Consider the following 15,233-nt stretch of genomic DNA (forward strand, 5'->3'; position numbering starts at 1 on the left):
TCTCATCTCATCACCGTTCTCAGTCTCGTTCCCGCAGTCTGTCAGAATGCACTACGCTAATGTTCGCAATCGCCACGTCCCCTTACCCTGAAATAACACTATATACACTATATACAACTATATACAATCGCCACACCCCCTTACCCTGAAATAACACTATATACACTATATACACTATATACAACTATATACAATCGCCACACCCCCTTACCCTGAAATAACACCATATACACTATATACACTATATACAACTATATACAATCGCCACACCCCCTTACCATGAAATAACACTATATACACTATATACACTATATACAACTATATACAATCGCCACACCCCCTTACCATGAAATAACACCGGTTCTCGCTTATCGACCAATTCGCTTAACGACCTGGTCCGAGGAACAGAACTCGGCCGTTCAGTGAGGATTACCTGAATTACACTGTTCAGCACTTTATTCAGTGGTGGAAATAAAAGCAATAGTCTGGTATCTTTAGTCTTTTACAATAAGGAATACAACAAACTGCACCTGGATTTACCACCACCGAGCACCACTGCTTTCTGATCATGCAACATCATATTCATAGTAAGATAAATGCACTCAATACACCTGGAGACAACACAAAGGTTGATGTGTATGCCCTAGCATGTAATATGTACGCCTCCGTGTTTATTTCACTTTCAGAGTGGATCGACTTGAATCCGATGGAAGACCTGACTGCGAACACCTTCTAAAGAAAACCTAAAACTCCAACGTCTTTTTGAACTTCCATGTCAACCTGCGAAACAGCCTCACAAGGACCAGAGTGTGTTGGTGCGTTGGCAAGCTGTCTCACACTCACCTCTCAGTGTGTTTTCGGTCTCATTCCACTTTTACCGTCTCTCTCACATGGCTCGTCCGGCAGCGCTCCATTTATGATCTAAGGAGACTTTTTTCTCGTATATATTCACTTTTTCTCTCCAAGGTTCCGGCCCTTGGATCAAGGATCAAACTCCACTCTGGTTAAAATGTAAGAGATTTATTACTGTTTTCAGAGTGCGCCTCCAGTTAATCAGACAATGAGCGGCTATAATCAGAGTAATTACACTGCTGATTGGGGGCAAAGCTATGTTTGTTTGTTTGTTTGTTTGTGTGTGTGTGTGTGTGTGTGTGTGCGTGTCTCCAAAACAGCTCTATGTGACTAAAACAGGATTTTATTTTTTGCTTCATTACCTTTGACCAAAAAAAACATCGCATAATATGCCCTTTTCACACCAAAACTAGCATGTTGACGCAGGTTTTTTCAACCTGCAAAAAAATTGGCGATTGACACCTTTCCCATTGCCAGGAGAAATGCAGTGTTCATGTGGTGCGCCACGGTCGAAGACACGAACACGCCGGAAAAGGGGCGTGTCATGTTCCATTGTGATTGGGAATAGAAGAGTAGAGGAGACAGCAACTTAAACAAACATAGAACTGTAAAACATGGAAAAAAAAGTATTTTGAGCCGTTCAAAAGAATCTGATCGTGCATGACAACACTACAGTAGAAGCAGCGTGCACAGTGGGAAAGGGCTGATAGAGATCTCTCAGACGGTTCAGGTAATTTTGGGATGTTTCTGTACTGACCCGACCACCCTGGACCGTTGACGAAAAACAGAATTAAAAGGGTTGACACTTGTTTCATTAGAGGGAAACTCAAATGCAATGAGTTTTTTTTCCCCCTCCCCATGTTATCCCTGCATCCGGCTTGTCTTACCATCTTATCCTCCCACACTCACACAGCACATTACTGGTCTCCTGCACGGTTCATAATGTCCTCTCAACTTAGATCTCCGCAACAACAAAGAAATAAATCAATCGGGGACAAAAAAGTCGCTCAGGCGAAGGTTGATTTCACACCACTATTTATATTGGTCACCATCGTCATATACAATACAAAATACAGACTTACTCTTTATAGGCCATGGAGGGACAGCAATGATTTGCAGGTCTTAATACTGCGATAATTGTCAAGGTATCTGATAGAAATGTGATTTATACCGTTAGGAAAACAAAAGCAACAGCTTACCATGTACCGTACTGCTACCCTTACTCTGCCTTACCGCTAAAACGATTATTTAGAAATGAAAGGAAACGTGGATATTTTACAATGTTATATTTGAGATATCGTGTACATGGCAGGCTTGGTTATTAACAAGTGAGTAAAACATTTGTGTCTGCTGAACCGACCTCACATGCCCTCCCGTCTACACCGTGGTAGAGCAAATGAGGCGGAACCACACTGAAGTCTTTGGTCATCGCCCGGTTTGGCTGCAGGTTTGTCTGGTTTCGGTGAAAACTGGGTCCCCGCCAATTTAACCACCGGGTGAGGGTCACGCGCTGGGCTCATCAAATTAAATGGAACGTTTCTATAATCCCGGCATGAAACAGTCGTTCCTGTCCGGGGATGAACATTCTAACGTCTAACTGTTTGTTTGTTTGGTTATTTTTTTAACCAAGTTTAGTTTCAAGGTCTTTTCAACTGAGAAGTCCGGTGGGCATGTGTTTAAATTGACTGAACACACTAGATCCTGACAAACCGCATTAAAAAAGGTATATAGATATATATAGATATATTTTTTTATTTAGTTGTATTTTAAATCTGCACCTCTCGCACCGCGCTATCATGGAACCACCTCCGTTCTGCAGAGCACGAAGCAGCGAAGCGTTCCTTTTATTGCACATTCAACGGCGTACCAAGCAGAACATTGCACGCTGCCCGTTCTAAGGTTCCGAAAAAGGCTCTCTACGTCAGCATACCTCAAGTTGTTCTGCTTATGCCTCTTACGAGATAAGGATGGAGTGATTCCTTGAACAAGTAGAATTATATCCAACTCTTTGTTAAAAGGCTGTATGTAGTTTAAACATTGTACAATTGCAAGGACTTGCCGAAACGCTCCGAGGCCGGCGGTAAAATCAACAGAAGATTCAGTAATCAACAGTAAAGACACCGGGGTATGAAACAGCCTTGAGAATACCATCAGATTTGTAGGTGTTTCATGAATATTCATGGTGAAATACCGTCGCCGTCAACCGCTTAATAAACTCTATTACATTCAGCGTGGTGGGAGGCTTACAAAAATACACAGGCGTCGACGAGGAGGAATAACCGTTTCCTTCGAAAGTCACTTACTCTCCGATGAGTCAAATAAAATAACTATGGCTGAATAATTTCGATTTAAATAAGCACAATAATAATTATTATATTTATCAACATACTCTATGTCCTATACGTAGATTTACCAGAGAAAGATTGAATTTCGCGACGGTTTACCATGACATCTACCAACCTACGTTTTGAGATGGGAAAAACTAAAATCGCAAACTAATGAATATATTGATATAATATGTACAGATTAACAATAGACGTCTATGTGTTATCAAACAAGGTCATCCCATTTTAAACGGCCTCAGCGATTAAAGCGCGTCAAGCCGAGGTCGGCACTTCATTTTGAAAGGATTTGGACGCGGCGACGCCCACGTCCTGCATCGTGTGATCCAGAGAAATGGTCATTTATGTTCATATCCTGTGCTCCACAGAAACATCATCTTCATACAGAGGTCGTTTACCATCGTACTAGGAAGCTTTTTCAGCCCCTGGACATGGATCATAATTACATAACTACATTCAAACTACTTTTTTGCTTAACGTGAGTACACCGAACTGAAAGAGGTGTGTGTGTGTGTGTGTGTGTGTGTGTGTGTGTGCGTGTCTCAGCCTGTGTTTATGTGTTACCAGGCCAGCGGTGAGGCCATTCGTGGACTTCTGGGGCTCTTGGGGATTTCGGCAGCCTGCTGCTCACTGAGCGCTCTCTGTGGGATCAAGTTGGAAGTAAACATGGAGTGCTGAATAAATCAGACGAAAAAACAATGAACAATAGAGGTTGAGTGAACGTCCGTTTTAGACGATTAGTACGTGGTGCCTCGTGGAGCCTCCCGGCGGACCGTGAGATTTTACCTCAAACTTGTTAATAAATTCGGAGAAGATGCCGAAGAAGGCCTCCGTGTTGGTGGACTTGCTGTCCTCTCCAAAGTAGGAGGCAGTCCGGGTGAATTCCTCCATGGATCTCTGCTGCAGAGACTCCAGGGACTGGACGGCTGGGTGGCTGTTTTCCAGAAAGTTCTACACGCGGCGAAGTTAAGAAAAATGAATAATAATTTGTTGTTTTCATTTTATTTTTATTTTTTTAGCGCGTCTCCACCCAGGGAATCAATAAGGTGTTATCGTAACTTTGGGATCAACTCAAAGCTTAATTTATATGGAGAGCAAACTCCCTCTCACAGGAGCGCCCTGTTTACAGAGTGACGCAATAAAAGCACCGACAATACAGTCAAGCCATCAAAAAAACAAGATAAGAGAATAAAATCAGTGAAAATCAGTGACATACCACGTCCAGTAACGCTGCAGTAGGTGAGCTGCGGTGATGTGGTAAAGCCCAGGGATCCCTGGAGTTTGTTCCGTTTGCGCGGTGTGAAATGGCAAGGGTGCCAAACCTTCCTCAACTGGTTTTACCGCAGGCTGTCTCCGGGGGAAGGCGGCGGCGAGCACAGGCGTGGGAGCGAAAAATGCTTTGAGAAGGATACGCTCATGACGGCGGCGAAGCGATCCTCGGCGGTCGTCGGCATCTTCTGACAGGCCGCCCTGATGTCCTGGAAGGTGGAGTGGATGTCGTTCAGCTCCGACGTGACGGCCCTGTGGTTGACTGGAGACGTTCAGCGGGATTTACAGGAGAGAAAGCGACCGGACGACAGGATGACAGACAGGGGCCGTTCATGATATATCTGTGTAATGACAACAGTGCATCCACCGTACCTTTGGCAGCGAGGGGAACCGTGGTGAGGTCCTTAGAAAAATCCAACACGTCAGGGAAGTGTTGGCATAACGACTTGACCAGGATGTGTAGAAATGTTGATTTTCCATCCACTGTTTTGGTCGTGCTGAGCTACAAAGGACATCAAGACTATTTAGTGTGCGTTACACGAGAACACGTTATTTAAATATTACCACCCCTGGTACCAGCTTTTAAATGCACAATGGCGCACCTCTGTAAGGAAGTTGATCTTGAAGCCCGTGGTCTTGTTGCTTTTAGGTTGCCCATTATTTAGATAGTTTCCCATTGCCAAAACAAACTAATAAAATAAAAATAAAACACAACAGAAGTTGTCACAAATTAAAAACAACATACTTTTACACCTTTCTTTTTACAAGATGTAATAGAAATTACCTATTAATTCATACTTGTTGAGAATCCATACATTTTGTGCAGATATCTTTGTTTTTTATATAAATAAAATATTTTTCGGAAGTTATACTATTCATACTTTTTACAAGATATCAAATAAAACAATAATTTTTATATTCTGCAAATTCGGTTTGGAAATGATCAATTATACTGTATGTCTAAATACATGAAGATAATAGAAATTGCAATCAAATGTCATCTGTTGATATCAATGCAAAGTAAAAAAAACCTAGAATATTAATATATCAGCTCTCCGAGTGTTCCAAAATACTGCACTAGTGTAATATGAACTATATACTAATGCACCTCCAGTATCTTGGCCAGCTTCTTGCTGGTCTTGAGCTCCATGGCGGCCTTGTATATGCAGTCGTATCCTCCTCTCAGCTCGTCCGTCTTCTCCTGCAGAGAACACTTGAAGTGGAGGCTCTGAAGGCGAGTCTTGTACTCAGGTATGGACAACATCTGTGGAGGAGCACAAATTAAAAAGCACAAAGGAGTCACAGGGCCGATGGATCCCACCAGCGAGCCCTCCCCTCCCGGCCCGCCGGCCAGGACTGTATACCGTACCTGCAGCACAAACTGGTCGGGCTCGCTGAGCTTGGAGGGGTCCTGTCTGTACTGCTCGTATTGCTTCACCTCCTCGCCGTCGGGCGCGTACAACAGGAGCTGCTTGATGTGCGGCGCCTCCAGCCGGTCGGTGGTCATCGTCATCAGCACCTTCCGCAGCTCCGCGGGGGACAGTTTGAGGTGGGCGATCAGGATGGCTGCATGCAGGTGAGAAAACAAGAACCAGGTCAGGTCACTTCTAATGTGAGCGTAACGATGTTTGATTGTGAATGATTCATTAGAGTTTTGAGATTATTGTAGGATATCGCGCAAAACACACCATAGGCCACATTGGGGTGCCACCTCAAATGTATAAAAAGTCAATAAGGACAATAGAACAACATTGGTCAATTTTGGTTGGTTAATGGTAAATTATATACTTTTTTTTTTTTACAGTTTCAGCACTAGTATACAGAAGGAGGGTTTGAATGCGGTATAGAGCCCTTCTGAAAGCAGCCTTGTCTGCCGTTCCAGACAATTAAGTCAATAGTTTCACAAGGAAGAATATAATTATTATTATTTTTTTTTAATAGTGTGACCAGTGGGGTGGCACCTGGAGTAACCAGTGGTAACTTTGGGGTGACTCGTGTCAACCCCGGGTCACCCCTTGAGACCAGCGGCACAACCCCCACCGGTCTTCACTTCTAATGACAGTTGCTTACAGGCATTGTAGGCTTTCTTATGCGAGAGGATTTCAATGACGTCCTTCTTTTTGAAGGTCTCTGGTTGAGGAGACGGCTCTGGAAGAGACACTGACACATGAAAGCATTGGTGTAAGCAGACAGCGTGGCATGGAAAGGAGACCAGGAATCGAAGGCATATGGTGAGATATATCCATCCAGTGGGAATTAACCATTAAATGACAGCACCATGAATTTAAATCATGTCTTAGATCTGGAAAACCCACTTGCCTGTTGACAGGTACATGATAGAGGTACTCACTGGTGCTCTTCTGTGTCCCAAAGTGCAGCTCCAGATCCAAATACTTTACCATGTCATTCAGTTTGTCATAGTCAGAATTTGCTCCCAACTAAAAAATGAATGTGAATTTTTTTTAATAGCAATACATCCAGAATATATAAACATTAAAGTGTGTTTCCAAATGAATCATATAAGAATTATACAAAATATTATTTTGTCTTTTGAGGAGATCATAACTCACCTGTCCCCAGATAGTACCCTCTGAGTTCTCCACCTGCTCCCAGCGTAGCCTCTTCACACTCATGTGGTTGGAGTCCATCCTGGGGAGAGAAGGCCTGGGCAGGGGTGGGGGGGTACATGGTGGAGGCAGGGGAGGAGGCGGAGGGGGCTCCAGGTGCTCTGAAGGGTCAGAGAGAGAGTGGGGCAGGGAGTGCGGCTGGTCCTGGTCCTGGCCCTGGCCCTGGGAGTGCTGGTGGGACTGCGATTGCGTTTGGGACTGAAGCAAGTGGTGGGCCGGCTGGGACTGGGGACGGGCGGCTTGGGTGGGGGGTTGGACTTGGTGTTGATGGTGCGGGGGCAGGGGCTGGAAAGTGGAGAGGGTGGGCTGTTGAGGCTGGAGCGGCTGGAAGGTGGAGAGGAGGGGTTGGGGCCTGTGGGGCTGCTGACTCTGGGGAGGGTGGATGAGGTGGATCTGGTGCTGGAAGTCCTGTGGAGGGGGCTGCGGGGTCATATGATGAATGTGGTGAATCTGAGGAGTGGAAGAGTGGTGATGGGTCTGCTGGATGGAGTGGGGTCTCTGGGGGGAGGGTTTGGTGGGCTGGGGGTGGTGGGTTTGGTGAATCTGCTGCTCCTGGTGTCTCCCTTGGGGCGACACTTGGGCCTGATGGTGGCTTTTGAGACTCCGCCGGCTCTGATGTGACGAGTGTGATTCCCGATTGAACTGCATCGGGATTGAGGCTGGCTCCTGGTGGGTTTGATGTAGGAGCTCAGTGGAGGAGTGATGGGGCTTGGTCTGGTGCATCTGGTGGACCTGATGGAGCAGATCTGATGATGAATGGTGCGCCTGTGCTTTGTGCATTTGGTGAAGCAGCTCGGTGGAGGAATGATGGGGCTGTCTCTGGCTCATCTGGTGAACTTGATGGAGAAGCTCGGTGGAGGAGTGGTGAGGCTGTGCCTGGTACATCTTGTGAGCCTGGTGGAGGAGCTCTGTCGAAGAATGATGGGCCTTGTGTATTTCATGCAGCATCTCATTAGAAGACTGTCGAACTTGGGCCTGATGCATGTGGTGAAGCATATCTGCAGAGGAGTGGTGGGCTTGAGCTTGGTGCATCTGGTGGAGCATCTCAGCTGAAGAGTGGTGAGACTGTTTTAGGCCCTGGCGGCTTTGATAGATGCCTTCAGAGTACTGTTGGCTTGAGTGGGCGGACTGCTGGGTTGGTGGCTGGTGGGGCGATGGGGCTGACCGAGACAGACGCCGGTGGTGATGGCTCTGGTAGGTCTGCTGCTGCTGCTGCTGCTGCTGCTGCTGCTGTTGCTGTTGGTGTTGCTGCAGCTGTTGCTGCTGCTGTTGCTGTGCTTGGAGCATCTTGTAGAGCGGATGGTTAGCATGGGGGTGATTGGAGTCCGGAGAGGGAAGGGGAGGAAGGGATTGGTGGAGCTGTTGAAGGGAGTGTGGTGAGTGGGCCGGCTGCTGTGAGGGCTGGGCAGGCAGCGACTGGTGGCTCTGGTAGATTTGTTGCATTTGCTGCTCTTGGTACGCTTGTTGCTCATGATAGGCCTGAAGCTGCTCATAAGCTTTCTGCTCTTGGTAAGCCTTCTGCTCTTTATAGGCTTGTCGTTCCTGGTAGGCCTGTTGCTCCCGGTACATTTGTTGCTCCTGGTAGGCCTTTTGCTCCTCAAAAGCTTTTTGCTCTTCGTAAACCTTCTGCTCCTCCAGGGCTTTCTGTTCTTCGTAGGCTTGTCTTTCCTTGTAGGCTTGTCGTTCCTGGTAGGCCTGTCTCTCCTGGTATGCCTGCTGTTCCTTGTATGCCTGCTGCTCTTGGTAAATCTGTTGTTCTTCGTAGGCTTTCTGCTCCTCATAAGCCTCTCTCTCCTTGTACGCTTGTTGCTCTTCATGGAAGGCCTGCTGCTCCTGGTAGGCTTTGAGCTCCTGTATCGTTGCATGGGCCTGCACATCCTCCCTGGTGGGCAGCACTTTGTGGAGCGAGTGGCGTTTCAGTGGTGGATTGCTGCGGGGCGGAGGAGGCGGAGGGGGTCCAGATTTGCGGCGGACGGGCACATGCATCCTGGGGGAGTGCTCAGGGGTGAAGCCAAGCTGCTGCTGCTGCTGCTGCTGCTGTTGCTGTTGCTGCTGCTGTTGCTGCTGCTGCTGCTGTTGCTGCTGCTGGGGCTGCTGCTGCTGCTGGGGCTGCTGCTGCTGGGGCTGCATGGTAGGTGGAGCTGGAGGAGCCGAGTCGTTGAACTGGACAGGCGGGGGTGGAGGAGGGCTCATGGGGGGTGGGGGGATGTGGTCAGAGGAGGAGGAGTAGGTGAGGGAGGATGCATTCTCCTCTCCGCTACTGCTCTGCACGTCGCTCGGACTGCTGAGCTCGGGGGCCACAAACCCCCCGTTTTCTTCCTCGTCCAGCCCCATCTCCTCTTCATCATCCTCATCCTCCTCATCTGGGAAGCTCATCTGGACAACATCCTGGCATTACCACCGATTACACTTCATTAAGAGGTTGTCTCACCACTGCTGTACTGTATAGCATATACTGCTGAATAAGTATAATTTCACAGTGTAAACAATAACCGTTCCTTACAACATGACTTGAAAAGTTTATATTTCAGAATTTGACACTAATAAAGCAATAATAGCACATCCCCACAACCCCTCAACATTTCAGTAATCCTATTTTCAACTTTTTCATGTTTTCATAATGCTTAGTAGCTAGTGATATCCCAATCCTACCTCCTCATAATCATTCTCAGGAGTCAGGAAGTCATCGACTATAGCGACCCTCTGGCCCAGCTGCTCACTCAGGGCATCGAGGAAGCGATCAGTGTCTTCAGAGCGGGGCGGTTTGGAGAAGGTGTAGCGACGCTTGCTGCTACGGTGTGCTGGGGGGCTTGGGGGGTAGTCAGGGGGCTCTGGCGGTGAGGGAAGGGGGCTGTCCAGGCTAATGTAGGGGTTCGACTCTCCACTGTTCTGACTCGTCAGCCCCGAGGTGTAGAACTGTGAATGTGGGGGGCTGGGGAGGGGCTCTGGCCAAGTCGTGGTGGGTGGGGGGCCCTTACGGCTACCTGAGGGAGGGAAGGGACATCAGGAATATCATGAGAAGAAAAAAAAAAACAGTCCCACCACGGCTTTGTTTAAAAGCTTAGGTTGTTGGAAATGCCCGGTTGGCTGCTGCCAGTAGCCTGTGAATCAAGGGAATTGCATGCCACCGCTTTGTGTCGTTGTCAGTCAACATGGTGATCTCTGAGCATCGATTCAGTAAAGTGCAGTGAGGTCCTTCAACCTTCAACTTGTACACTCAACTTTATTATCATAAATCTATTGTTCCATCATCCCCAGCACCGCCTTCTTTGGTGCACTATCGTATGAGGCCCAGGAAGAAAGATTTTGAGAAAATGGTTGTTTGAAGTATCGGCAATACTGTAAAATAATAGAGAATTAAATCACAACATGAAATATCACAAGCAAACAATGTCTCACGGCAGAAATGAGGTTTGGCTACATTGGGATCCATCACTATAAGACAAAATTGCATTGCAATACTAACCTTTGCCAACTCTCAATGATCTCAATTCCCTTTTCTTCCTTAAGCCCCAGCTTAAGGTTTAAAGGAAGCTTAAGGAAGAAAGAAGCGCACGCACGCACACACACACACACACACACACACACCTCAGAGTGAGTCTTAAGAGTGAGGGTCAGATTGTGATACTGTCAGCTACCTGTGTTTGCATGCATGCTGGGGGATGCAGAGCGTGAGTGGGGCTCTAGCTCCAGCAGGCTGTCCGGGGCGGGTGGAGGACGAGACTTCAGGGACTTGGACCGCTTGGAGGAGTACATGTTTTCCAGCTCAGCATACACGGCTGACAGCTGGTGTAAATTACAAAAAAAATTAAGAAAAAAACACATTCTTAATGTACAATTTTTCAGTGTATGACATAAGAGAATGTCATTCCCCGGTCATTTTTTCCCACGTTGATGGATCCAGGGACGTACATTGGTGAGATTGTTGGGAGTCTCCGGCAGGGAGGTACCATCTCCTGACTGTCTCTCTCCTGGTGCCAGCCTCATCCCCATCTCCACCATGGGCTCTGCACGCAGACCTGCAGACACACAGTATAACTGTTAGTGTGATGTATTACTCAATATCATCGGGAAGAAAAGATTATAATTTCTATTGCATAATATTTAACAATAGTGTAAGAACTGAAATACTCGGAACGGGTCTTAAACATGATTTATTCCCTCCAATCAATAACACAGATAGATCATTAATATAGAATTAACCAGAACAAGTTAGACGTGGCAGAACTGAAGCCAAAACCAAAAACCCAACAATATTATTTGAAGAGGACATTTCTAAAAGTCAAAAAGTATAAATAATGCTTTACAATCAATAGGGAGTGAAGGGATAGTATGGAAGGTGATAATAAAAATAAAGATTATGCTCTAATAATACTAGTGCATAAAACAAGAATATATCTTTCTACAAGCGAATTAGGAGAAAAAATACTGAATAACAAAAGAAAAAACTCAAAATAATTGATTATACGACAGACTGAAACATCGATGGACAAACAGATAAATGATAATCGGTTGCCGTACCCAGTCCGAGGTGTGTGCCGATCAGCAGGTCGTCGGAGCTGCGGCCCCTCACGCTGCTCCGGTACGTGGTCCCAGTCACCCTCATGGAGCTGCTCCGGCGGTGGGGCTCAGGGGCCGCATCGTGCTCTGGAGGAGGGGGGAACGGTGGTGGAGGTGGAGGAGCGACTGGAAACACACACGCATTGGTGAAGAGGAGGAAAAAAGGGGAGGTGGGGGCGTGCGTACATGGGGGTGCTGTACCTGTCCACTCTCCACTGAATCGGCAGCGTGATCAGAGATCCCCATGTTGACTTGAACCTTCACATGCAACTTCCCTTAATTCACACACACACACACACGCACACACTCACACACACACACACGAGCACTACCCCGTGTGCATACTTACCTGGCATAAACACACCTTTCCTGCAAACACACACACACACACACACACACACACACACACACACACACACACACACACACACACTGCACCATACCTCCATGGGCTTACTCTAAAGAGCTTCCAATACACTAAAGCACATGCATACACACATACTGGACAGTACATGCTCTCCCTGATATGGTACCAACTCTGCAGCTTTCCCAAAATTAGACAGGACTGAACTGCGACAATGCAACCACATGCTCTGAAGTCACCCCCCCCACCTGTAAAATAAGAAGCAGCTTTGTTGGGAACATTGTCATTAGAACAAGACTTCAATTCAAAGCCCAGATTTGATTTACAGTCTATTCATTCTGCAATCAAGTCCCCTGTTCTTTCTAAAACAATCGGCCCGCTCTGTCATTGTACCAAACTGTTGTAAATGATTAACTTCTCCACAGAATTACAATGAATGCACATGTTTATTTTTCCAGGCTAAATTCTTCATCGTAGGATCCATGCCAAGCGTGGTACACACAGTGTCCCCCACGTACGAACACAGATGCATGGAAATACTCACCAATGAAACCATGAGAAAATATGAATCCACACATGAATCCCACGCACACACACACACACACACACACACACACACACGCACACACACACACACACACACACACACACACACACACACACACACACACACACACACACACACACACACACACCTGGAGAAGTTTTGTATCCGAGGAATCGTGAGATCTTGCTCTGGCAGTGTTCCTGCTCTTCGTAAGTCAGAAGTTGGTAGATAAACTGCCAGATCACCTGCTTGGCCGGCGTGTCCAGCACCGGAAACACATCCACGATCAGCGTGTCAACGTTCCTGTTGGCATGGAAACGCACACAAGGCGGAAGAGGTCAACAACTTTTCCCCAATCAAAAGTCGATGTAGTGATGGGACTCTTCGTTTATAAAAAGCTTATATCCAAGTATCTTCATGTCCACCTTAAATATCTGTGTTTTGTATTTTTTTTAACTGTAACTGGTCCCATGTATGGAACTATGATGAAACATAGTATTTCATGTGTGTTTATATCGTGGCAATACAGTAATAATTTGTATTTATTTGTTCATCCTGATGAAAACACTGGACAGCAAAGACCAGCAATGACAACCAGGAATACACCTCCTGGTTGTGGCCCCCGAGAACAGACAAGGAACAAGATTCATATTCGTCACAGACCTGAAAGAAAGTCATCTATTGTTTCCAAATATGGGCCTGGTTGCCAGCGGCATAGGTCCAGGTAGCAAATGTATGGGTCGGGTTACTGTGGAAAGTTACCTTATTGAAAAGAGGCTTTCTTGTGGAGCCAAAGAGAATTGAGCATCAATAAATATAAAAATGTAATATAATATAATGTAATATAAAATGTAATATAAATATGAAAGGCAGGCTGTCATATGGTGCTGGTACTGGTATTGGTACTGTAGCAAAACACAAATGGGGAAAAACACCGTACACTCATCGTAGAAAATTGAGATTGTGAGCTGAAGACATGAGTCTGTATTTCTTCGTCATTCATTGTTTTGTAACAATGGCTCATCGGGGTATCCCCAGATACCCCGAAGGAGACAGCTGCGACAACTGTTGGAATGTTGCTCATCAAAAATTACTACATTGACCTACATTGAGTGTGGAGTGTTGTTCCCCAAGAAATCACGACGTGATCACACCGGGGGAATCATGCATTCGGTTATACCGCGCCCTTCCTCCTGCTCGTCCCGCTCCCCCCTGCCCCCTCACCTGTGCTGGAAGAAGTTCTCCAGGGCCTTACAGATGGTGTACCTCTCCTGGAGGGTCAGCAGGTGTTCCAGCTGCTGGCCGAAGGTGCGGCCCTGCACCCGGATGCTGGGCGGCAGGATCTCCGCCACCCACTGCAGGGAGCTGAGCATGGGAGAGCGGGCGCCCTCGGCCAGCACGCCTCCCCCCAGCAGCTCCTGCTCGGCCATGGCGAAGGTGGGCGGACCGTCCTCTACGACCAGGGTGGGCATGGCGCCGCTGCCCTGGAGCATAGACACCACCTTCTCGTGGGAACAGGTCCTAGAGGCAGACAGGTACACCGAGACGCATAGTATACAACAAAAGTAAATACACACACACACACACACACACACTTTACAGAATAAAGATGAACTCACGCTTGACAAACCTTAGGGGTACCAAAATAAGCTCTTTCGCAGAGAGGCTTCTCCAAAACTCAATTTTGACCGTGTTCCCGGAAGCCAAAGCGGTATCCCCGTCTCTACCCTTCAGGCAGAAGAAATTATAAAGAGTAGAGTGCAAATATTTCTCTAGGGCTGGAGCCCGTTATTTCCAAACTTAGAAACGCTGTATTTTAAAACCACCCCGTTTCCCCTTCAATTCTCATCTCCCCAAAACATGTGATGAGCTCTCCAGGATGCACAAACCAAGGTCAACAAGAGATGAACAACTGCTTTCTGCAACCGCGGACAGTCAAATCCTCCTCGAGCCATATCCATAGATCATTGGCCTTTTAAAGTTGTTCTAATTTAGTTTGCCTGTCAAAAAAAGGTGTTTTTTTTTTAACTGTGTTGTGCAGAATTCTGGTCTCCACGGCTACCAAAGGAGTCTTTCAAGTTAAAAATAAATGCAATGTCTACCCCTTTCCTGCACCGTCCTGTCACTACAACTCACTTGCAGTGCAAAGTGGGTCTAGGAGGGGCCACGGTTAAAAAAATAAATAAATAAATATTGCGTACTTCAATATTTCCCTGGATGAAGTATGTCGTCCTGGTTCTTTTCCGCATAGGACGCGAGGCATGTTTTAGGTTAATTGAGGTTTCAGACGTCCTGAAATCACTCGCGTCCTAACGTGCTAAAAAGTACGCCGTTTGGGAGGCATTCTAGCATCACTAAGGTCTGCCAGCGGATCACAGAGAGGACACGCCACCTCATGTCCAGGCCGTTGAGGAAGAGGATCCGGTCGCCGGGCTTGAGACCTGCCTTGTCTGCAGGGCTTCCTGAAGGAAGAAAGAAAGAAAGAAAGAAAGAAAGAAAGAAAGAAAGAAAGAAAGAGTACATTTGTGGAAAACCATGGTAAATGATCAATTAGAGCAGGTCTTTCCTACAAAGTATTGTCTGGTTTCCTGCAAGGTTTGTATATGGTGGTGTGCTAGAACCATCCCTGTGATTTAACCTGTGAAAGCCAGGTCTCTATGAGTAACTTGAGG

At 46.7% G+C, this 15,233-nt stretch overlaps 1 protein-coding gene across 1 annotated transcript in view; it reads right to left on the reverse strand.

The window, feature by feature from the left end:
- Positions 1-3,754: 3,754 nt before the first annotated feature.
- Positions 3,755-15,233, reverse strand: part of grid2ipa (glutamate receptor, ionotropic, delta 2 (Grid2) interacting protein, a) — a gene marked incomplete at both ends in the record, with an annotated part of 30,907 nt that continues 19,428 nt past the window's right edge. The window contains 19 exons of the mRNA XM_080010126.1: positions 3,755-3,835; positions 3,981-4,145; positions 4,607-4,725; positions 4,836-4,965; positions 5,066-5,152; positions 5,572-5,727; positions 5,833-6,029; positions 6,534-6,623; positions 6,814-6,901; positions 7,034-8,309; positions 8,352-9,142; positions 9,203-9,478; positions 9,743-10,074; positions 10,729-10,876; positions 11,003-11,109; positions 11,612-11,776; positions 12,710-12,864; positions 13,786-14,082; positions 14,954-15,023. Of these exons, the coding sequence (XP_079866252.1) occupies positions 3,755-3,835; positions 3,981-4,145; positions 4,607-4,725; positions 4,836-4,965; positions 5,066-5,152; positions 5,572-5,727; positions 5,833-6,029; positions 6,534-6,623; positions 6,814-6,901; positions 7,034-8,309; positions 8,352-9,142; positions 9,203-9,478; positions 9,743-10,074; positions 10,729-10,876; positions 11,003-11,109; positions 11,612-11,776; positions 12,710-12,864; positions 13,786-14,082; positions 14,954-15,023 (4,730 nt within the window). The remainder of the gene's footprint in view (positions 3,836-3,980; positions 4,146-4,606; positions 4,726-4,835; positions 4,966-5,065; positions 5,153-5,571; positions 5,728-5,832; positions 6,030-6,533; positions 6,624-6,813; positions 6,902-7,033; positions 8,310-8,351; positions 9,143-9,202; positions 9,479-9,742; positions 10,075-10,728; positions 10,877-11,002; positions 11,110-11,611; positions 11,777-12,709; positions 12,865-13,785; positions 14,083-14,953; positions 15,024-15,233) is intronic.

The sequence above is a fragment of the Zeus faber genome, assembly GCF_960531495.2.
Source record: "Zeus faber genome assembly, chromosome: 11".
NCBI classification, from domain to species: Eukaryota; Metazoa; Chordata; class Actinopteri; order Zeiformes; family Zeidae; genus Zeus; species Zeus faber.